The following is a 23,244-nucleotide window of genomic DNA, read 5'->3' on the forward strand; positions in this document are numbered from 1 at the left end:
ATTTGTGGACTGAATTGCCATAGCTGTAAGTGCCCAAGCCACGCAAGGAAGTGCAGTTTAAGCGAAGTTGTTGGGTGAAGATGATGGCTGCTGCTTCCCGTGATTGGGAATTGCTTAAGCTATGTGTTTTCTTGAACTTTTTATAGGTTAAAAGGCTTGGAACAAGTTACTAAGGCTACTATGCTTGGTCACCTTCTTCCAGTGTTACTGACTTCGCTGATGCATCCAAATTTACAGACCCTGACCATGGCCGACGCCCTGATGCCTCAGCTCGTGCAGCTGGTCCTCTATACCAGTCAGGTGCGGTCCTCGGGGTGCCAAAGTGAGCTGCTCTGCTCTTCGGCCAGCGAGTAAACTAACCGTGTCTGTCAGAAGCCAAGGGAGATAACAATGGAATGAAGAAAAATAGCATGTCATAAAAATAAACTGGGAAAACATATCTGTTTGACTGAATTACTTACTGCCATCTTACAGCAAGTATGGATTGCCGGGCAGCTGTAAAAATGCTAATCTACGGTGCTACTGAGATCCTACCATTATATTCAGTCTCCTGAGTCCTTGCCGGCTATTGGTGACTAATAGAAAGGATACGTGCCATTCCGGCGTTAAATAAAATGGTGTTAAGTGGTCTAAGTAGCAAAGCATTGCTTCGTGAAGGAGGGCAGACGAGGATTGTAAAAAGATGACTTAAGTGAGAATTCTAAATTTGGCTCTCGTACCATCCAGATACCTGACAGTAAGCACTTTAAGACATGATGATGGTTTTGTGTTTCAGACGGCTTTGCTGCTTAAAACCCAGTGTCCAGTTTTTGCCGAGGTGGGCTGTTCCCCATGTGGTGCATCAGACCAGAAGGGCAGGCTGTTCCCCGATGAGAGGTGAAAGATGCTGCTTCCTTGCAGGAACCCCTGCCTTGTTTTCTTCTGGTGAAAGCCTAGTTCTCCTTTTACAGCACTGATTTTTTAGCAAGGATTATGTAACTGGAAAAAGAAAGAGACTCTAGGGTCAACGTTTTACAGATAATTATAGAATTGCTTTGTAGATTTATAGGACCAGGTTAGAGTAAATTCCCCGCAGATCAAGAGATTAAAGATTGACAAATTCTCATATACCAGTGATGGAGATGTAAAATATTATGAGTTTGGCAAGTATTGGAGAGTTTCTTAAAAAGTTAAACATACACCTACCACACAACCTTGCTACTCCACTTCTGGGTATTTACACAAGAGAGAAGAAACCATAGGTTCTGCTAGAGACTTGTATATGAAGGCTCGTAACAGCCTTAGTTAGAGTCGCCCAAGACGAGTAACAACCCAAATATCTACCGACAGGTGAATGGATAAACGAATTGCAGTATATTCGAATGATGGAGTCCTACTCCACAGTAAAAGGGACTGGGCAGTTGATATACGCAACAACATGGGTGAATCTAGAATCCTTACACTGAGTGAAAGAGGCCAGACCCCCCCCCCCCCAAAAGTACATATTGTGTGATCCCATATATATGAAACTCTAGAAGATACAAGCTAATTTCTTGTGATAGAAAACAAAAAGTGATTGCCTGGATTACCAAGAAGGAGGAGGAAACTTCACGAGTATATACCTATGTCCAAACTTACCAAGTTGTACATTTTAAATATGTGCAGTTTATTACATGTTAATTATATCTTATTAAAATTGTCTTTAAAAACACCGATCAGAAAGGAATAGCTTCTTGCGTTTCTCTAGAACAGGGTGCTATGCAGCTGAACTTTGTGCAGTGACGAAACTCTGGGACTGTGTGTCCAGTACCATCAGCCATAGCCACATGCTATTACTGATGACCATCAGTGTGGCTGATGTGATCTAGAAACTGAATTTTCAATTGTATTTAATTCCGATTCAATTTAAATGGCCACATTTGACTAAGTGATCACCACATTGGCTGGGGCAGAGCTGAAAGAAGAGAGGTGTTGGTTGTGGGAGTTGTAGGAGTTTGTATGCCACAGCTTTGGGCTGTGAAGTCCTTGAGAGATTAATTACAGTAGATAAGAGGACTTTGAAGGCACTTTTCTTTAGTAAAAATTACAGTAGACTCGTGGAGTTTTCAACAATTGACATTTAGATATCACGAAAGGGACCTTGATAGGGCAGGATACTAATCCTGTGGGATTTGGAAAGTGACCAGTCTTAAGGGTCCTTTGTAGCATCTTTTTTTTTTTTTTTTTCCTGAGTAACTTGAAATGAGAGTTGGTGAGGTCCTTTCCTGGATATGAATTGGGCTTTCCTTCTTGAAAAGAGAGGGAAAAAATGCAAATACATTGTCTAACAACAACAACAACAACAAAAAAGAGCAGTAAATATAGGCATTTTTAAAGTGTTTCTGATCGCCACTGATACCTAGCATTTAAAAGCCGTGAGGATGTGGAAAAGTAAAGCAAAATTTCTAAACCTTTTATATTTTACTATGTGTACGTCTCCTTTTTCCTCTCCTTGCTGCTAAGCTAAATCGCTTTCTTTGTCTTCCAGGATGCTGGAAGAGAAGGAAGAGCCAGGCTTTCTCACTGGTTTAAAGATTCCTGCTCCGTGGGCTGCTGGAAAGACTGTGGAAACCGTCCACCCTGTCAGAGACAACTATAAATTTAAAGAAACGGTCCACATCCCAGGAGCTCGCTGCCTGTACCTTAGATTTGATAGCAGATGCTCTTCCCAATATGACTACGACAAAGTAAGCAAGACTGGCTTAGCATTGGCTCCACCTCCGATAAGCTGATTTCTTAGATGCTTCTTATTTTTCTTTGCTCCTGATCACCATTCTTGACTTATTTCTGTCTGCAGACGTCTCTTTGGAGAACTTTCTTAAGATATGCCTTGAAAGGGTAGTGGTTGGGGAATTAAAGAACCAGCACCTCTGTGTTCTAAGAACTGTGTTTTCATGACATGTTGAAAGTATACTTTTGTAGCTTTTCAAAAGTTGAGATCTGAGTCAGGAAATTTTCCTTACTGCTCACCTGTTGCCTGCCTTCTGGGGTTGGAATTCCTGTAGACAGGCGATGTCCATTCATCTAGAAAGGTCTTACTGCCCAGTTCTGGGGCTTCTCATGTATTCTTTGGGAGAAGGTGGCCTTTTAGAAGAGTTTCAGATGTGCTAGGATCTGTTTTATTTCAGTTATTTTTTCTTTGTTGTCAGAACCCCTGAGCCCGTGTAGATTTTGAGGAAGAGTAGTTTCCAACCTAGTGAGTGGCTTAACAATTTTAAGGGAAAGGAAGCATTTGAGGGGTTGTAATATTTTTTTTCTGTTTATATTGTTGCATTGTAAACTGCCATGTTGAACTTAGGAGGGAAGGTGAATGAACTTGTGACACATAACCTTCTACAAGAACAGCTGAAGGATTATCACGTAGCTTTGTACACATACAGGACTATTTTCACGTAGATTGTTAGCTATCTGTCGTCTCCTCTGTGAACTGTGTAAGGGCAAAGATCTTAAATCCCATTGGGGGAGATTTGTAGGTGAAAAATAAAGGCCTTCTTAATGGTATATACTCGGAGATGGTGAAAACACATCACTGACCAAATTATAGAATCCTCTTTCCCATCATCTTTTAGGATAGTGAAGACTCGAAGATGTCCAGAGGGGTTTAAGTTTTGCCTCCAAAACTCACTTTAGCTGGAAGCAAGAGAATTTAGAAAATGGTCTTTGGTAGGCCTTTCAGAGAAAAAAATCTGCCATCAGCCTGCCCGGCTTCGTAGCTCCTGTCATCAGCTACCCCCATTTCCTACATTAAAGTGCTATGACTGTCTAAAATAGAAATGGATAGGTAGGCAAATCAGTCGGTGTCATTTTGTTTTTCCTTTAAAAGCCAGTAATTTGCATCTTCTGACGTGTGCTAGCCAGCACCTGCAGTGGGCATCAGTGTTCAGTGTGGAGGCACAGGGAGATGTACTCCACAGATGAAATAACATTTACTTTTCCAGTGGTCCCTGGTTGGTGTCGGCAACAGGTCCAACAGGGTAAGAGGGCACACCATGATACATGTCAAAGGTTAGAAGCGTCACTTCTAGATCCACACTGAGCTCTCTTGTGTAGTCAGAGGTGGTCAGCGTACATGTTCGAAGACAGATTTGGTATTTACAGAACCCAGAGCCTCATTCTTCCAGTGGAAGCATTTGAATGCCAAATGACCTCTAAATGTTTCTCCTGCATATTAGAAAGTTGGTTAATTGGATTTAAATGAATAACCTTTATTGAAGAAAAGTATTGACACGCGAAAACTGACCCAAGGAGCAGCCCCCTTTCTGGCCTAAATTGGTGTCATTTTCTTTTTATACCATTAAGCAACATTCTAAAGATATATGGCTTATTTTCAATTTGTTGCATTTTTAAAAATCCTCATTCATTGGCTTTTTAGTTTTTGTGTATGTTTGTGTTTTTTGTTTTTGCCTTTATTTTATTATTTTAGATATAACCATCTTCCCATCTGTATTTGCTCACTTTATTAATTTGGGGGGAGGACTTTAGGGGGCAAACTGTACCTGTTATTAATGAGTTAAATGTCATTACTTAGCATTAAAATAACTCCTTAAAACCTATATGTATAACAGCTGAGTAAAACCATGTTAATGTGAGGTCCCCAAGGCAATTAAATTGTGGCAATATTTGTTGTACCCAAACTACTATTAGTTGTACCTTAAAAATTAGGGAATATTAGTTCTATAATAATGACACCAGTGCCTGGTGATAAATGTGTTTTTAAACAAACATTTTTTTGCAGCCTTTTTATTTGTAGATGTTGTTTTTGTTTTTCTTTTACAGTCTAACAGTATATTTTCTGTTTTGAAGTTGGTGATATATGCGGGGCCTAACACAAACAGTAGGAAGGTTGCTGAGTATGGAGGCAACACACTGGGATATGGCAGCCGTAGTGTCTTAGGAACTGGCTGGCCCAAAGACTTGGTGAAGGTATGGTATCAGTCAGATCCACTTCCTAGAAAAGAAAAATAAACTCCCATTCCCTTTGGGCCCGAGTATTAACTCCAATTCCAGAAAAAATTGTCCGTGGGTGCATTTGTTAAGCTGGGGCTATCTTGCCAGGCCTGGGAACTCACTACCTCATTCAGAATGACCATTCTTTCACTTGTAGGGCCTCAGACCCCTGTCTGTTCCAGAACTAGGATCCATTCTCCAGGGACTGAGTGCTCACAGCATTTCCTTCCCTGCCCATTAAAAGGCCCGCTAGTTCTTCCAGCTTGCTTCTTCTCTGCCCTCTCCTGTGATGGGTATCCTAGAACCACAGGGCCATTGCAGTTTAAAAATGTAGAAGCAGTGTTTTCAAAATGAATTTGGGCCTTTGGAGCAATACTAATGATCCATTCTCAGATTGATGAGATAATAGTCATGCTTTGTAATCGGGGCGCTGGAACAACAACATATCTACCTAGAATATGAATATGAACTGAAATGCCCACTAAAACCTGAAAAACCTCTCCAGAGTCTGGTTTTGGAGCCTTGATCTCAAATGCATTACGTACCCTCTTTAATTCAGCCACAGACCGCAAGTTGTGTCCAGGCGTATAGTCGGAGGGGTCCAAATCCACATCAGCACGACACTTGTAATTGTTCTTTCATTTCCTACATTTTGTTTCTTACTCGTGTTGGTTCTATAATACAGAGCAAGGTCTTCCAGCACTCTCTGTTCTTCAAGATACGGGCCATTTGCCTGCCTTCCCAGCACAAGTGAGGTGGTGAAGTGGACAGGGGGAGGGTGGAAAGAATAAAAGTCTTGAGGAATTTATTGAAATTATGCTCAAGATTTAATCTTTACTCTGATCCTGCTATTGGGCAGTTGTGGCCTGTTTCACAGATGCCTCGTCCCCAAACCTACCTGGTCAGGAGAGATACCTGAAAGGTTGGTGTCCAGATGAGAGGGGATGGAATTTGAGTCAAGCAATAGAGAAAAGGAGTGAAATATTGTCTTGATCCTTTTGAAAGTAAATCTCTGAAATTCATTGCTCTCTTGAAAATCATGTGCCTTGTTTTTAAAGTGTATTTTCCCCCCCCTTAAATTTTAAGGTGGAAGGAGATACAGTCACCTTCTCCTTTGAAATGAGAAGTGGCCGTGAACACAACACTCCCGATAAAGCTATGTGGGGCTTTGCTTGCACAGTTCGCGCTCAGGTACTTGAATCTAACCACTGCTGTGGGCATAATGTACTTTCTCCTGTGTGCCTTGGTTACGTACATCATATTTGCCCTGGAAACAGGGCAGAATATGAGCTGCAGTTTCATCCATCTCTTCCATTTGGCATTCGTAGACTATCATAAGTAGTAGTTTTGTGGAATAAAACTAGCTGTGACCTAAAATCCGTTCGACAGCACAGAAAGAATCCATTGCTAGGGCCTCCGTCTTCAAAGCCTGGAGAGGTGATCTGCCTCCAGCATCTTTCCGTAGGGCGAAGGAGACTCGAACACCTAATAGAAGTAAGCACTGGGATTCTGGGTTTTTAGAGTAGTGGGGTCAGATTTCCATTCTATTCTCAAAGGTTCATCTTGCTAGTCTAGGTCTGTCTCTGCTTAATTACATGTGAATATGCTATGTATGGGTTTAATCTACTCCTTTTAGCGGTGCCAAATAGTTACTTTCCTCAGGAATCTGTGTAAATTCTTTTCCCTCCTGGAAAAAAAAAAAAAAAGGAGCGAGTGGTAGGAGTTCTTCTAACCCCTTGAGTTGCCTGATTTGTAAAGCCTGTTTTAGACTTGGAGATTGCTTGAGTTTGACCAAACTAACACACTCTAGAGTGGAAGTGGCTGCTAGAATGAAAGCTCCGTGAGGGCAGGAATCTTTTTCTCTGCTGTATCTTAAGCACCTAGAATGATATGCTCAGATATTTGTTGAATGAATTCAATGTAAGCGATTGACGACATCCTGGTTCGAGCATGGCATGGAGGTGACAAAACAAAACAGCGATTTATACCCGGATAGGCACAGCAGAGAGGAATCCATCCAGAGAATCTTGCATGAGATTTGTGCTGTGTCTAGTATGGCGTCTTATCAGCTCTTCTCTCTCTAGAATTGTGTTGAGACTTCACTCTATGGTCATTGCCCTGAGCCACCATCTTTCTCCTCATGGTGTTGGGCACGGTCCCTGTGTCCCTTAGCAACGACACTTGATGCTGCTCTGTGACCCCTGTGGTTGGGGGCAGTGCAGTGCTGTGCAGCCCAGGCGCAGTTGCTCTGCTGCGCACTGACCAGTGTGGTTTGCCCCTGTCTGCGTTGTAGGAGTCGTCGGAGGATGTGTCGGGAGGCTTGCCCTTTCTGGTAGACCTGGCTTTAGGTCTGTCTGTGTTAGCTTGTTCCATGTTGAGAATCCTGTACAATGGACCAGAAATTACCAAAGAAGAAGAAGCCTGTCAGGAGCTATTGCGGTCCAAACTTTTACAAAGGTAAAAGGCTCAGATAGGGCTAGTTTTGCTCACAAAGGAAAATGGACTTCGTGTGGAAAACTACTTTTAGTACATTTCCCAGCTCATTGTGCAGACTGCCTGACAATCCCATGGGTGTCATTGTCGTTAAGAAAGAAGGTGAAAATTACACCAAAGTCCCTTCTGGCCCTTGCTTTACCAAATTTGAAATTACAGACTTGAATGCATAAGCTTTCCTCTACATATTGTATAATTAAATTAAAGGATCCCCAAAAGGATGAGTAGATGAGTGATAAAGCAAACCCATCAAAATGTTTATTCTAAAATCTAGGCGGTGGGTATATGGGCATTACCCATGGGATGCTTTTAACTTTTCTGTATATTTAAAAATTTTCATAATAAAATTGGGGAGGAGGTAGATTCCCAAAGATGTGGTTTCATATAATGCTCATGTTCCTTTAGCTTCTGGAGAATGTTTGATGCATGCTTAACACATGATGTGATCCTTCATATATTTGATGTATCTGCAAGCTTTAAGTAGCTTTCCAGGTGAAGAGGAAATAAAGGAGCCTCTTTTCTGTCTGTTCAGGTGCCAGTGGCAGGTGGAGGCCAATGGCGTGATCTCTCCTGCCCTTACTCCAAGCCCGTCTCCACTGCCACTGACCATTGAGGAAGACAGAGAATTCACCTACCCCTCTGATGTCCTCGTGCCTCCTGTTGGAAACTACTTTGACCTGCCCCGGATCAGGCTTCCTCCAGGAATCATGATAAAGCTCAGGGAAATTTCTGGGCGTGCTAGACCTCAATTCAGACCAAGTATAAAGTATGTTGCTAAATAGTGCGCTATTTTTCCCATTGGAAAAAAAAAGCTTAAACAATGGAAGGGGGTAAATTTCTTCTTCTGGTCTAGCAAATGAGTCTTTAATTTTACATTTGCTTAATGAATACTAACCACGCTGGGGAGTCCCCCCAGGTGGTATTCCAGGCCATCGGGTCTCAAGGTGTGGGCCCCCAGTCAGCAACAAAAGTACCACCTGAGCCCTTGTTAGCCCTTGGGCTCCATCTCACACTTGCTGGATCAGAGCCTCCGAGGATGCTGCCCAGTAATTGGGGTTTTGACAAGTTTTCCATAGGATTCTTTTTTTTTTTTTTTTTAAGATTTTATTTATTCGACAGAGATAGAGACAGCCAGCGAGAGAGGGAACACAAGCAGGGGGAGTGGGAGAGGAAGAAGCAGGCTCCTAGCGGAAGAGCCTGATGTGGGGCTTGATCCCAGAACGCTGGGATCACGCCCTGAGCCGAAGGCAGACGCTCAACCTCTGTGCCACCTAGGCGCCCCTCCATAGGATTCTGAAGCATGCTAAAGTTTGACAAATTCTAGGTTTTTCTCAGATGGTTTGACGGTCTACTCGTAGTCCTCAACTTTGGTTTCCTTAGTCCAGAGAGAGATGGTGAGGGCGTTTAATCTGGAGTGTGAGGTCCTGCACTTACAAATGCCTTTGTGGTGTTCTTGCTTAAAGTCTTTTTGGTGGCCTCTGCCCTGTCTTCTGAAGCATGATTGGCCATTTCAGAGAGAAAAAAATACAAGAATGGTTGAAATTTAAAATGAAAAATACAGAAACGCAATTTGTTTTCAGTGCGACATCCTTGTGTATGAAATACCACAAGCCATGATACTGTGTAAAATTAATTGGCACATAAATGGTGCTGAAGATCTTTTGTTAGTCTTTTGTTAGACCTTGAAGTCTTTTGTTAGACCTCTTCCAGCTTTAATATGACTCTAGCTCAAAATATAAAATTAAAGAAAATGGAGTCTCTTTAAGTTTGATTTTCACTTTATCAGCTGATGTCAGTTTTGTCAGTTAAACATATTAAATTATTGCCAGCTTGACATGAAAGCCTTCATAATGTTCATGTCTCTTTATTGCAATAAAGAAGGTGTGGTGAATATTTAATATATTTAATCAAAGCCTACACCCTTCAACCTATTGCATATGGGATTGGTAATTTGCGAGCATGGCGTCTACCTGACTAGTTTCTGTTATAATCACAGAGAAGTAATTCAGCCAGATGTGATGGAGGAAATGGTGGTATCGTGTGTTATTAAGCACTTGAACTTGGTCGATGCCCTGCAGTCCCTAATAAATTTCCAGTATCAAGAAGAACATGCCGAGGAATACGACTTACTGTGTAAAATTATGGGAGAGACCTTCAAGAAACTCAATGCCATGGAGAGACAGCTGCAGGTAAGTGAAGGCTAATGTGTTTAGGTTTCTCGCCACTGTCGGAAATAATTTCTTTCCTAGAAATTTAATGTAGTTTAAAAAATGACCTTAATTTTTAAGAAGTCATGACTAAAATTTCCAAATTTTCAGATTGCGCTTGTTTTAATATCTCTTCTCACATTATTTTATTTTTTAATGTGTCTGTCAGAGTGTGGCAGAATTGGAGCAGAAATGGCAGAGCGAGGTTGATGATGCGATGCAAGGGAAGCTGGAGAACGACGTGCCTTTCTTCTACGATTACCATTTCAACGAGGTGAGCAAGTTGGGTGATTTATCACTGTGGCACTGGTGTTTACATTGCAAAGGTATATATCGTGTGTGTGTGTGTGTGTGTGTGTGTGTGTGTGTGTGTGTGTGTAGAGACCAAATGGTACCTGTTAAAAATTTCCACATGCCAAGATGTACCCATTCTTTACAAAGGTTAAATAAAATTGATTAGATCAGCATATCAATAATACAAATATAAATTAAGTTGTTTTTTTTAAAAGATTTTATTTATTTATTTGACAGAGATAGAGACAGCCAGTGAGAGAGGGAGCACAAGCAGGGGGAGTGGGAGAGGAAGAAGCAGGCTCATAGCGGAGGAGCCTGATGTGGGGCTCGATCCCATAACGCCGGGATCACGCCCTGAGCCGAAGGCAGACGCTTAACGACTGTGCCACCCAGGCGCCCCAATTAAGTTGTTTTTAACTGATTGATAGTTTTACCATCATTATCAAATTTTGCTTGCAAGCTTTAGGAAACAAAGGGCAGTTATAAGCACCGAAGAAGTCCCCAGAAAGTCGTCGATGCCATTTGTAATCATTAAAATATCAAAGAATAACTACAAATGTGCTCTGGCATAGAAATATGGACCAGAGGTGGTGTTTTTTTCTCCCCTGAAATTCTCTGTTCCTTTTAACATGAACAGTAAAACTCACTTTTTGCAGATCCTGCCTACCATCTTTTCTTGATTTTTCCTTCTTTAGAACAAAATGAAAGAACTAGAACTTTTGTGTTCAATGAAAGAAGTCTCCTTTGATGGAAATGATCTTGAAAACATGGTCCTCTCACTGAGGTTAGTGATGTTAATAACTGCGTAAAGCTAATTTACTGCCTCGATGCTTAAAACAAAATGTGAAGATCTAGTCTCTTAGATATTTTTAAAAATCGTATGCATTCACTAAATATTTGAGTGGAACTCATTTGTAAACTTGGAAATTTTGATTTTGGCCTTCAAAAGTTAGCATATAGGCATCCGAAACTGGGCAAAAGGAACTAAAATTTGTCCATTTATAACTGCTCTCTCAGCTAGGGAAAGGGGAAGGGGAGCGACATTTATCAGGCTTCTTTTGCTTAATTTCCCTCTACTCGTAATTAAAAAACGTTGGTTTTGGTGAACCTGAGAACGACTAAATGCACATCAGCCTTTCTTTATAGGGAGAAGTTCCTACAAGAAGTGAATTCTCTCATTCAGAAACCCTCGCACCCACTGGCTAAAACGAAGACGTTAGTGAAGAGTTTAATGAATCGAGCTGAGCTGTTGCTGCACGTCACCATCGCGGCCCAGTCCGGCCTCACCAGAAGCATCTCGGGGACCCCTGCGGAAACACCGGGTACAAAGCCAGCCCCACGCAGGCGCTCTGCGCCACTCTGTTCATAAAATATACGTCAGCTACTAAAAGAAAAATCACTCTTGTGTTCTCCTAGGAAGGAGGAAAAGAAGTGTCAGCATTTTTTTATTTTGCCTTTTCCTTTTTCCAGCCAAGGAAGACTTGTCGTTGAATTCATGAGGTGTTTTGTGAGTCGCCTGAGCAACTGGGGTGCCTCCTCACCTACCTTATTGAGAGCCCAGTGACATCTATTTTTACAATCTGGTGCCCCTTACTTTCAGTTTATGGCTCGTCATTTTCATAGCAACATGTATAATTAGTCAACATTGTGAATCTTGTGTCATATTTTCCTCTTAAAGCTGAGTTTGTATTGCCCCTTTAGGAATTATATGGAACCTTCTAACATGAATTTTCACTGTTTTCCTGGTCACATTTTAATTGTTAGCCCGAAAGGATATTTCTCAGGGAAATCAACGAATCTTCTTTCTTAAGCTGGATCCCCAACACCAGCATAGCCCCTAATGGCAAGTGTTAATTCTTGTCTTGAGAGAGCAGGAAGAGTAAACATGAGACTCCGTTATCGAACCCCATAGCCTGATGGACACTGCCAAGCAAGCAAACTTGTTTTCGTCCCAGCTGAGTGCCCAGGGCTCTCCTCACACGGGAGAGTGATTCAGGTTTCTGACCCTAGTGAAAGGGACCATTCGCTAAGAATGTCGGGAGAAGTGTGCCGAGCGTACAGTATAATCACATACCATGATAGTCTGCTGACCACGTCCCTGGTCACGAGGCCTTGGTTAGTTAAAGGTCCAATGTAAAGACTTAACCACTCAGTAAGGCTGATCACGCTTTCCAAGAGGCTCTTGCTATCAGAGATGGTGAACCAATAGTTTGCTGAGCAATAACATCTTCAGAAATTATGTTTTTAGACCGAAGCTGCCTGACCATTCTTAAGATTCAAAATAACTGCTTCTCTTTTTTTTTTTTCCTTAGATGATCTTTATATGTAGATTTGTCCTCTTCTGTTGAAGTGTTCTTTTATAATACAACCATTTCCCTGGGTGGTGTTAAGGAGTCTATCCTAAAGGAAGGGGCAGTCAGATTTTAGCCCAAGTGTGGTATTTACTCACACCAACTTGATCAAAGCCAAGGTGCCACCAAATATCAATAAGTCAGCTAAATAAACCTATGATTAAAGGAGGAAACAAAGTCTGTCTCTGGAAAAAAGAAAATGGATTTGGATTTATTTGAATTAAGAAATTTTTGATTCCAGAAATGACTTTCTTGGTCCTCTCTGGCTTTTTAGAATGCTTAAGGTGAAGGTTGAGAGTTTATGAAATTAGATGAATCTTGCAGCCTTTTTTTTTTAAAACCAGATTTAATTTAAAAAAAACTTTAGTTTTTCACACTAAAATAATTTTTAACCCTAATATCTAGGTTTTAAAAAAATGGGCCTAAAAGTCGTCAGTGTGCTGTGCTAGCTGGTGGTGGATGAACTCTCCTAGAAAGTGAAGATATTCTTAGACTGGTAGCGTAGCTGTCGTTGCTGTCCTCCAGATCAGACAGCAGGTATGCCAACCTTCTTATTCTTTTCTGTTCCAGCTTGTAAATCAGCTTCAGAAACAAAGGTGATATCTCACGCTGTGCGGCAGCCTGTTTTTCTTCGCAGCATGTCGGCTCCTTCTGACCTGGAAATGATTGGTAATGAAGATTTGGAATTTACTAGAGCAAATCAGAGGTAAATGGCTAATGGCCAAGGTTGGATTCCCACATGCAGCTGAATACATTCATCAGAACACACTGCCTGAGCCAGTTTCTTGTTTGTGATCCAGCACCGTTTTGTTTTCGTGCAGGCGGCGCCATGTGACTAGCCACCGCAGCAGCTCCTTTACCCTCCTGCAGTCATTGGCCATCGAGGACAGCAGGGACAAGCCCACCTACAGCGTCCTGCTGGGGCAGCTGTTTGCTTTCATCGGCACCAACCCTGACCAAGCTGTAGGTCGTGTTTTGCCGACTACAGAGGAATGGCACCTAACAGCACAGGGCGGGGCGGGGGGCCTGTGACAGTCACCAAGAGTCAGGTGGACTTCCTTCTTATGCCTTTCAGGTGTCCAGCAGCAGCTTTCTTTTGGCTGCGCAGACGAGGTGGCGGCGAGGAAATACTCGCAAGCAGGCACTGGTGCACATGCGGGAATTGCTGACGGCTGCAGTGCGTGTCGGGGGCGTGACACACCTTGTGGGTCCAGTGACTATGGTCCTTCAGGGAGGACCCAGGTCAGTTGTTTCTAGTAGTTCATACCATCCTGACCAGAGTGGTTGAGAGGCGTTCGTTCCAGAGATGATTCTTGAAGCCAAATCATAGACAGTGGTATATACTGTTTTCACCTAAAATATTTTATTTTTTAAAAGTGTTCACAGTTTTGTAACGTCAGCATATGTAGCAGAGAGTAGAAGTCTCTGTACTCCCTTCCTCTCCTGAATTCCACCCTGTTCACTAAGAGCTGCTTGTGTCAGCTACACACACGTAAATGGCTACTTAATTCTCTTTGTACACACAAGTGTGTATGTGTATGATTTTTTCTGAATTCAGGTTATATTATACTGTAATATAACACCGCCGTGGGAATTTTGTTTAGCATATCTTGGATATATCTGTCTTTGCATGTCAATGCATGTAGTTCTGCTTTACAGTTTTGAAGAGCTTTATGGACCTCCAGGTATGAATGGCTATGTCTAATTTAACTCCTCCCCTCCTAGTGAACATGTGGTTCATCTTCTCTTTTTCTCCTTCATTTTTTCTGTTTTACTTTTGCATTAATAGCTGTGATGTATTCAATATCCTCATGCCTGTATTTTTGTGTCCTTTTGTGCTTATTTTTACTGGCTCAATTTCTAAAAACCTAATTGTAGATACGAACTTTGAAGAAGGTTTTGTAACTTATTTGTGAGGTTTTTCTATACTATTCACTACTGGGCCTCAAAGATCTTCAGGTAGAAATAGAAAAGGCATTTGTCTACAGTCCTGGACTAGAACTGCCTGGGGCTACTTGTGTCTCCTGATAGCTCTTTGAGAAATTCTGGCCAGCAAGCAGAGAGAAGTGGCTGGAGGAAAAGGTGTTAACTAAGAGCTAACGTAGGTATCTTGAAAAACTTCTGTGTCAATCAGGAGAGGCCATGTTACTTTTTGGAAACAAAACCCTCCAAAATCTCTGGTGTACAGAACAGAACTTCAGTTCCTGCTCATGTCCAGCACAGGTGCACCACAGCCCATGGTAATCCCAGAGAGCCTGGGTTAGAGGAGGGGACCACCGTCTCGAAGGCTGTCAGTCCCCTTGTCAGAGCTCTGGCTCATTGGCCAGGCTGGTCACATGCTCACCCAACCCGAGGGTGCCCAGGAGGCACAGTGAGTAGCACTGGCCACCACACCTCACTTGCAGAACAATTTCTCTACAACCCTGGCAGCAGGGTTTTTCCTTCTTCCCTCAGTTATTAATGTCATATGTCAAACATTTGAAAAAATGCAGAAAATCCCAAGGTGTAAGTAAAAATCACCTGTAAATCCAGCACCTTGAGGTAAAACCTGTTAATGTTGTAGGGTATCTGTTCTGTCTTTATTCTAACCTGAGGGATACCTCCTGTAATGTTTTTAGTGGTGGTATAGCACTGCCTCGTATTCCTGAACCTTTTATTCAGATTCAATCCTGATTTTTCAACCTTAGGTTTTATTTAGTAATTTTTGCTATTACAAACAGTGTTCTGTAGCATATCTTTATGGATCCGGATAGTTCCAGTTTTCAACTAATATTAATTGCTGTAGAATCTACCCCAAGTTGTGTGTTTACATTGGGAAAGTCTTATTTGGTATCAATTGGATTCTCATACTGTGCTAATAATCACAGTGTGAACTTGAAAAAGACACTTAGTTAATCTATTTGGGCCTTGATTTTTCTCATTAGTACAATTGCATTTACAGAACTCACTGCTGCATAGGACATACCATTCTCTTGCTCTTAGCGATATTGTGGGCTTTAACCTTGTAAGGCTCCAAGTTGTCCTGGTCGGGAGCCCTGCTTGATTTGACTTAGCCTCGGATTCCCCAGACTTTTCTAGAGTGTGGGCATTGTCACTGAGGCAACTGAAGAAATGCTGTCCGGTAGTCTTCTGTGGTCCTGCAGTCTGGGAAACACTGGTGATCTCCAAGATCCCTTCAGTTCTGGATTCATCTAGACACTCTTGGGTTTCTCAGAAGAACACTCCTGCTCTTATGCTGTCACTCTTCTTGCCATGGTTCAAGAAACGTGCACTTTGGTTCTGTTTCATAGAATTGAAGAACTAACCTGTGGTGGGATGGTGGAGCAGGTCCAGGAAGCCTTTGGCGAGACCATGACCTCTGTTGTGTCTCTGTGTGCTCGTTACCCTATCGCCTGTGCAAATAGCATCGGACTTTTGTGTACCATACCTTATACCAGGTAAGGAAGGCAATGCTTTTTATTGTGGGTAAGTTACACTGCAGTGCAGTTGCTTCAATAAAAATATTTTTAAATTAAAAAAATTGGGTAGGGGCGCCTGGGTGGCTCAGTCGGTTAAGCATCTGCTTTCGGCTCAGGTCATGATCCTGGGGTCCTGGGATTGAGCCCTGCGTCAGGCTCCCCGCTGAGCTTGTGCTCGTTCCCTCCTGCTCGTGCTCACTCATGCTCTCTCTCTCTCTGTCAAATGAAAATCTTTAAAAAAATTTGTTTTAATTTTTAAAAATTGGGAGGTGTTTTGCTTTGATTATCTGGTGACACTATCACTGTGATTAAATGAGCTTACCTCCTGACAGACACCTAAAGTTACTATGTAAGTTCCGTATTGTTGAATTCCTACATGATCAAAAGTGGCCAATAGGGATTCTATTATATTGTCAAAATGGAGAGGTTTGAAGGAAAGTAAAAGATCTCTAGGAAATTTTTTTTAACATATTTGGCAAAATTTTTTTACAAATACACTTATTTTCTCAATGACCTTATGAATCCCCTTATAATAAAATTATAAGTTTTTTGTGTTATGGATGGGAAACTTGAGTTGATTCCGTCCATTTTTACTTAGCTATCCTATATGAACAACCCAAAACTTGAAGTTCCTTATTTATGAAGGAAATCCTCATTGTAGAGAAATATTTCTGTGTTCAGTTATGCGTGGTAGTATCCTAAGTAATAGACGAAGAACTATGCTGACTTGTTTTATGGCCCTTTGATAACCTGGATCTTAAACCCAAGGGCTGGTCGGTGACGTTTACTGTGTGTAACTCTTTGCACCTGGCCCAGGAGTGAAGAGAAGTGCCTGGTGCGCAGTGGCCTGGTTCAGCTCATGGACCGGCTGTGTAGCTTGAGCAGTCAGACGGAGTCCAGCTCCAGTGAGAAACAAACCAAGAAGCAGAAGGTGGCCACCATGGCCTGGGCAGCTTTCCAGGTGCTTGCCAACCGCTGTGTTGAGTGGGAAAAAGAAGAAGGTAAGAAGCAGGATTCCATTCTAGAATTCATTGATTTCTTCTCTTGACGTGTTTATTTAATTATTTGTGCTGGCTGAAAGAAAGGCTATATTAAATTACATAATCAGATGGGTTTAATTAATGATTTCATGAGAGCCTCTTCATTAGCGTCCTTCTCTGAAAATCTATGGCTACTCTATGACATTAAATAATAGCCTAGCCTAGAGCGCGTGGTGCTAAGTGAAATAAGCCAGACACAGAAAGACAAATACTGAGTGATTTCCTTATATGTGGAATCTAAAAAAGCCAAGCTCCTAGAAACCAAGAGTAGAATGGTGGTTGCCAGGAATTTTAGGAGGAGGGGGAAGTGGGGAGAGGTTGTCAAACTTCAGTTATAAGATGAATAAGTTCTGGGGTCGAATCACCATTTCACAATGTATATACATATCTGTATATATAATCACATCGTACGGCTTTTACAAAAATCACATTCTACAATCTAATTTGTATACAACTTGTATTTGTCTGTCATCCCTCCATAAAGCTGGGGGTGGGGTGGGGAACAATAACCACCCTGAGAGAGTATAGTACGCCAGGAAATCGAGAAGATATCTTTCATGTTCTTTTTGTCAACACTGCTATCAGTCTCCAAATAAATATTTCTATGAACTAGTTTAGTTGCATTTTCAAGTGCTATTTCCTGACTATATTTTACCATCCCAGTTGAAAAAGTAAAGTAGAGGGATGATGTCTCCATGGTATCCCAGGCCTGTGTATATAGCTTGGTTACTTATCTGTTTATTCATTCACTGTGTTTTATTGTCTTGAGAGTCAGGCATAAGATGAACAAGGCATTGCTCTTCCTCTTGAGAAATACGGTGCAGTGGGGAGATAGACTAATGAGCAAGTGTTTGTGATGTGGTCAGTGCCATAACTGAGGTGCATGCAAAGTGCTGGGGGAGCACAGAGGTTCCTATCAGCTGTGCTAGGGATCAGGCAAAGCCTCCCCAGAAAGGTGACATGTGAGTTGTTCTTACAGGTTAAAGAACATTTCCATGCAGAAAAAAAGGGTGTGTAGGCACAGGGATCCAAGAGAGCATGGGAAGTTCAGGAAAGGACAACTGATCTGTGTGGCTTTTTACAAGAGCTGCTTGAGAGGGGGGAACCTCTGGAACTACAGTGAAAATGGAAAGATCTCAAAAGGTCTTTAATTATGTTTGAGGAGAGAGAGGGTATGAGTTAAAAATAAAGATGTTTTCATCACAGTAGAAAAAAAAATGGTGGCTCTTCCCTGTTAATCGAAGTATGTTCCTTGTTTTGTATGAATTGTATTCAGTTTCTATGAAGAATAATGTCTTTCCCCAACATTGAATCGTTACCCTTCCTTATGTGCAGATATTCTCTAACGAGGACACCCTAATTGGATAGCTAATGAAATACTGAGCAGGTTAAAGAAAAATCGGGCAAGAGAAGGGCTTAATGTAGGGAGGCTGAGAGGGAGGACCCGCCACACCTGTAGGCTCCCCAGGGCTTCTTTGGGTTCTCACCTTGCTTTTTCTTTCTTTCCTTTCCTTTCCTTTAACTCTGAAGGAGGTTCCACAGAGGCGGTGCACTCGGGTCTGGCCCGTCAGGTGTCCAGCCTTCTCACCAACCACCTTGCCCGTGCAACTGAGTGCTGCGGCAACCAGGCCGCTGGGAATGACGCCCTCCAGGATGTCCTCAGTCTTCTCAATGATCTCTCAAGGTATGGAAGGCCCAGCCGGAGCTGTGGGAAAGGGTGGCTTTCCTCTTGGATGATTGGGGTTCCCTTGGGTGGTGATTGTCTTTTGAAACCTCTAAATTACAAGGCCATTCTGACATGCTTCTGCTTCAAGAACAGTGGAGAATAAAATCGTTGGAAAGTAGTAGTTCCAAAATGCGAGGGCATTTAGGTGAATCTCTACGTGATGAAACGGTACCATTTGCTTTAGTACTTCGGCGGTAATCGCTGCTAGCCTTCCAAGTCGAGGCAGTTGCATCGAGTAACCCAAAATCTTTACCTTCATTATAGCGAGATAATCAGTCAAGACCTGCAGCTGACTCATGTCCTCATGCTGTGTCTTAAAAAAGGAGAGACGGTCTGTGGAGGTGTGATACCGTACCATCCCGCGTGAGCCGTGAGGCCCACACCCTCTTGTCCACATAAGGCTACTTGTTCTTCAGCTTGTGCTGGACATTTTCTTCTCAGTGAGATGCTGCAGGGTCAGCTGTGGCAGCTCCCAGACTGCTGAGGCCTGCACAACGCTATGTGAGCTCTTTGGTCTTGAAGCACTATTCAAAAAGGAATAAAAGACTACAGGGGAGTCTTCCTAGTTTGGGTCGTGAGGTTGTAGCGCTCCGCGAACCATGCCGAACTATAGCATCGCAGTTCAGTAAATTTCATCAGGGATCAGAAAATACTCAGTCTTTCTTTTTAAGTACTATTGATTGGTCAGTTGTGAGCTTTCATTAGATATTTACCAAAAACCTTAGTTTTCCTTCATAAAAACGTAGTACTAACTCTGTATCGTCCTCGTGAATCAGTTCATCCTCATTTAGGGAACTCTTGCTTCTGAATTTCTAGACACCCATATGCCCTGCCTTGTGTACCTTTTCTTCCTTCTTTTTCAGGAGTCATATAGGTAAAGCCATCCTGAGCCAGCCAGCTTGTGTGTCCAAACTCCTATCCCTGCTGCTTGATCAGCGCCCGTCTCCAAAGCTGGTCCTTATCATTCTTCAGCTGTGCCGGGCAGCGCTCCCGCTGATGAGCGTAGAAGATTGTGGAAACGTGGAGCTCCCGCCATGGAGCTACTCTGTTCCCTCCCTAAACAGCGAACAGGAGGATCCCAGCGACCCAGCATCCAAGATCGCCTCATTGCTCTTAGCAAAGCTGGCAGATTATGTGGTCCCAGGTGAGCAGCTGGTCAGAGAATGGCACTGAGTGCCCATTTCCTAGGGACGGCCAGAGTGGGCTTTCCATTTTTGGTGGCTCTGCTGTTATGCCTCCTGCGATGAGAAGAGAGGGAGATGGGAGAGGGCGGGAGAGAGACTCCAAAACTAGAGTTTTCCCTGTGCAAGGGAGCTGCACAGATAACACTGTAACTGTTCTGTTTGCTTTTAAAGGATGTCAGACAGTTCTTTCTCCAACTGCTTCCGAACCTGACACTACATTGACAAAAACCAGTCCCAAGAATTCCTTAAAAGGCGATAAAGATCCTGGAGAAGAGAGTGAAGCAGTGGATGGCAAGCTGTCTATCTTTATTCACAAGCGGGAAGACCAGTCATCTCATGAGGTTCTCCAGCCGCTGCTAAGGTGACTGCTGATTGTAATAGCCACATGCCATCAGGCACTGACCGTGTCCCAGGCACTGTGCTCAGTAAGCCCCTTACATACATCAACTGTCTCAGCCCTCTTGACAACCCTAAGAGGTAATCACTGTCATCCCTGTTGTTACAGTGGAGAAACTGAGGCAGAGCTGAACCACAGACGCAGGCCTCTGACCACAGAGCCCAAGCTCTTATCCACAACTCGGTACTGTCTCTTCAAACCCAACAGAGAGCGAAAGCCCTGTTGGAATGTATTGTTTGTGCTCAATGGAGAGTCTACAGTGTGATTTGGGCTTCGAGAAGGAATAATGCAGTCTGGTTTTAGTCCTTGGCAGCCTTCAGCCATTGGTAAATTTAAGGATACCATTGACTGTGAGGTGGAGGGATAAGAGAAACTTTTTTAAAGCTTTAATTCATGGAAGTATGAATGGTATGATTGCTCAATAAGGAAGCAAAAATATACTTATTGTCCAAAGATTACAAACCCACGGGGCCCTGTTAGTGGGAGTGAGGACGACGGGAAGTCCTGCCACAGAACATGAGGGAACTTAGGACATGCGTGTATGTCTCAGGGGAAGACTTCTTTCTTCAAATAAATGATGTGATGATGGTGTCATCCTCATAATTGGTCCCTTGTCTGCCATCATGGCAACCGAAAGCCCTAATGGGCCACTAGCATAAACTAAGCGGGGTCAGGCAGGTCAGTGCTAGATGCAGAAATCACCAAGAAGCATCTGTGGGCATTGTGGAACTTCACAGTGCAAATTTGGTGACGGAGTTTTTGGAGAGCTGGGTTTAAGAGGAAGAAGAACTGAATTATCAGTTCCAGTCATTCACACCAAGGCATCCAGCCCTCGCTGTTGTTAAAGTCCCCTCACTTTGGGATTTAGATCAATTACTGAGTGCCTCCCAGGTGCCCAGCCTGCCCTGTATTGTAGGCTCAGGTTCTCGATCTTGTTCAGCTTTTTAGTTTGTACGTCATTTTCATGTAGGTTTTAAATTATCGTTACAGTTGTAAAAATCAGCTGGTGTTTGGTTCCTAAAAGTGCTATAATGAAGCAATAATAAATCATTTCCTTTTTTGAAAAATTGAATCTACTGTGGATATTAAAATCCTGTTGTTGCATATGATGCTGGCCTGGCCAGTAGTAGGTTGCTTCACAGCCTGCAGCCCCACTTTGACCTTGCCTGTAAGATTGTCACCTCTCTCTGCTTTCCCTTGTAGTAGCTCAGAAGGACGGCCCTTCAGACTTGGTACTGGTGCCAACATGGAGAAAGTCGTGAAAATGGATCGAGACATGACCAAGGTAACCCTAATATGGAGACACCTGCTCTGATAAGAGCCATGATTGAGGGACGTTTACCATACTTTAGGTTTGCAGAGACATTTTTAAGAAAAAAAAAGTTCCGGGGCGCCTGGGTGGCACAGCGGTTAAGCGTCTGCCTTTGGCTCAGGGCGTGATCCTGGCGTTATGGGATCGAGCCCCACATCAGGCTCCTCTGCTATGAGCCTGCTTCTTCCTCTCCCACTCCCCCTGCTTGTGTCCCCTCTCTCTCTGGCTGTCTCTATCCTGTCGAATAAATAAATAAAATCTTTAAAAAAAAAAAAAAAGAAAAAAAAAAAAGAAAAAAAAGTTCCTACAAGGAGGCAGGGTGAGAAATTGAAGTCAGTGGCTTAAGAGAAGCCATTTTCAAGAGAACTAGTCAGAATCAATGGGCCATTAATGTTAAAATGTAAAAGAGAATTCTTGGTTTTGACCTTGAAGTTTTCTTTTAGCTCTGTTAAGAAAGTTTTGCAGCCTAATAATGCTTTAAAAGTGAGGGGTGCCTGAGGTGGCTCAGTTGGTTAAACATCTGACTCTTGATTTCAGCTCAGGTCCTATTTCAGGGTTGTGAGATCGAGCCCTGCATCCGGCTCCGCAGTAGGTGCAGAACATGCTTAAGATTCTGTCTCTCCCTCTCTGCCCCTCCCCACTCCACGCACGTGTGGGCGCACTCTCTCTTTCTCTCTCTTAAAAAATAATACTTTAAAAGTGATTATATGTGAAAGAGTAAAAAAACAATAGATAAAAAGAAATAAAGACACGTAGCCCATAAAAAATACAGAAATATGCCCATGTTTACAAATTAATAAGGAATAAAAATAGTAATGTATCATTTTTCACCTGTCAGACAAAGAAAATTGATAATAGCCATTATTGTCAAGGTCAGGGTAAACAGGCATTCTCAAGTGTCCAGAGACAGCCGTGCTCTTCACAGTTTTATTTATAAAAAACAAAATAGAAATTAAATGAAAATTTAAATTACATGCATACAGTGAAATACCATACAACCATAAAAAGATCCTGGTAGATCAGTATATACCAATATCAAAACACATGATAATTTGATAAAAATTAAATAGAAAACCTGTGTGTGGTGTGAGCCATGATTATGTATGCCAGAATTTGCATGGAAACAAATCCAGAGGACTAACAATCACATGCGACTGGGTGGGAACATGGATGTTGATGGGAAATTAACTTTCTACATCTAGCATGCTAACATGTGAGTATTGAGAAGTGAGCCTGGGTTGCTTTGGTGGCAGGGAAGCGGGCTTTAGAAGTGAGGAAGCGGAGCATGGTGACGGTCTCCAACTTCCCTCCAGGGCGGCTGCTGTGAGGTGATCACAGAAGAGGCTGCAGCCGCTCTTCGGAAAGCAACCAAGTGGGCCCAGTCAGGCCTCATCGTGAGCGTCGGGCCACCTGTAGAGTCTGTCAACGCAGAGACTGTGAGTGGGCTGTCCACAGGTGACAAAAAGAAAACCGCCCAGACCTCCATTTGCCGAGAGAGGAACTCTGAGCTCGCCAGGTAGTCTTTCCCTGTCACACTTTTCTCAGACCTACTTTGTAACGGACTTGTTCTTAGGGCTTTAATTGTATATCATCCCCGTGACCTGCTGGAGATGCGGACTGAGGGCTTCAAATACCATCTGAGGTGCCGGCGGGTGAAGAGGGAGGCGCTCCTGGCCGAGGGGGCATCTGTAGCCAGAGGGTGGGCTTTGCTGAGGAAGGCCACTACCAGGAACACCAGCTACGGCTTTTTTGAGTGTTAGTGCACTCACGTCTTGCTGCCGTTACTTCTTCCAGCCCAGCGCAGCTGTACCCGTGAA

At 42.8% G+C, this 23,244-nt stretch overlaps 1 protein-coding gene across 12 annotated transcripts in view; it reads left to right on the plus strand.

The window, feature by feature from the left end:
* HECTD4 (HECT domain E3 ubiquitin protein ligase 4) overlaps positions 1-23,244 on the plus strand; it is a 176,483-nt gene that overhangs the window by 95,301 nt on the left and 57,938 nt on the right. For 6 of the 12 annotated variants that reach the window (XM_048221298.2, XM_048221299.2, XM_048221300.2 and 3 more), the window contains 22 exons: positions 147-300; positions 776-876; positions 2,507-2,705; positions 4,795-4,941; positions 6,052-6,156; positions 7,259-7,422; positions 7,991-8,224; positions 9,455-9,647; positions 9,835-9,939; positions 10,655-10,743; positions 11,106-11,281; positions 12,881-13,016; positions 13,132-13,273; positions 13,386-13,552; positions 15,601-15,747; positions 16,585-16,769; positions 18,339-18,492; positions 19,398-19,678; positions 19,890-20,079; positions 20,224-20,298; positions 21,319-21,400; positions 22,741-22,943. In XM_048221298.2, the coding sequence (XP_048077255.1) occupies positions 147-300; positions 776-876; positions 2,507-2,705; positions 4,795-4,941; positions 6,052-6,156; positions 7,259-7,422; positions 7,991-8,224; positions 9,455-9,647; positions 9,835-9,939; positions 10,655-10,743; positions 11,106-11,281; positions 12,881-13,016; positions 13,132-13,273; positions 13,386-13,552; positions 15,601-15,747; positions 16,585-16,769; positions 18,339-18,492; positions 19,398-19,678; positions 19,890-20,079; positions 20,224-20,298; positions 21,319-21,400; positions 22,741-22,943 (3,429 nt within the window). The remainder of the gene's footprint in view (positions 1-146; positions 301-775; positions 877-2,506; positions 2,706-4,794; positions 4,942-6,051; positions 6,157-7,258; positions 7,423-7,990; positions 8,225-9,454; positions 9,648-9,834; positions 9,940-10,654; positions 10,744-11,105; positions 11,282-12,880; positions 13,017-13,131; positions 13,274-13,385; positions 13,553-15,600; positions 15,748-16,584; positions 16,770-18,338; positions 18,493-19,397; positions 19,679-19,889; positions 20,080-20,223; positions 20,299-21,318; positions 21,401-22,740; positions 22,944-23,244) is intronic. The other 6 variants (XM_048221301.2, XM_048221302.2, XM_026514905.4 and 3 more) reach the window with 4 other exon arrangements.

This window comes from Ursus arctos, unplaced genomic scaffold, assembly GCF_023065955.2.
Source record: "Ursus arctos isolate Adak ecotype North America unplaced genomic scaffold, UrsArc2.0 scaffold_34, whole genome shotgun sequence".
In the NCBI taxonomy this organism is placed as follows: Eukaryota; Metazoa; Chordata; class Mammalia; order Carnivora; family Ursidae; genus Ursus; species Ursus arctos.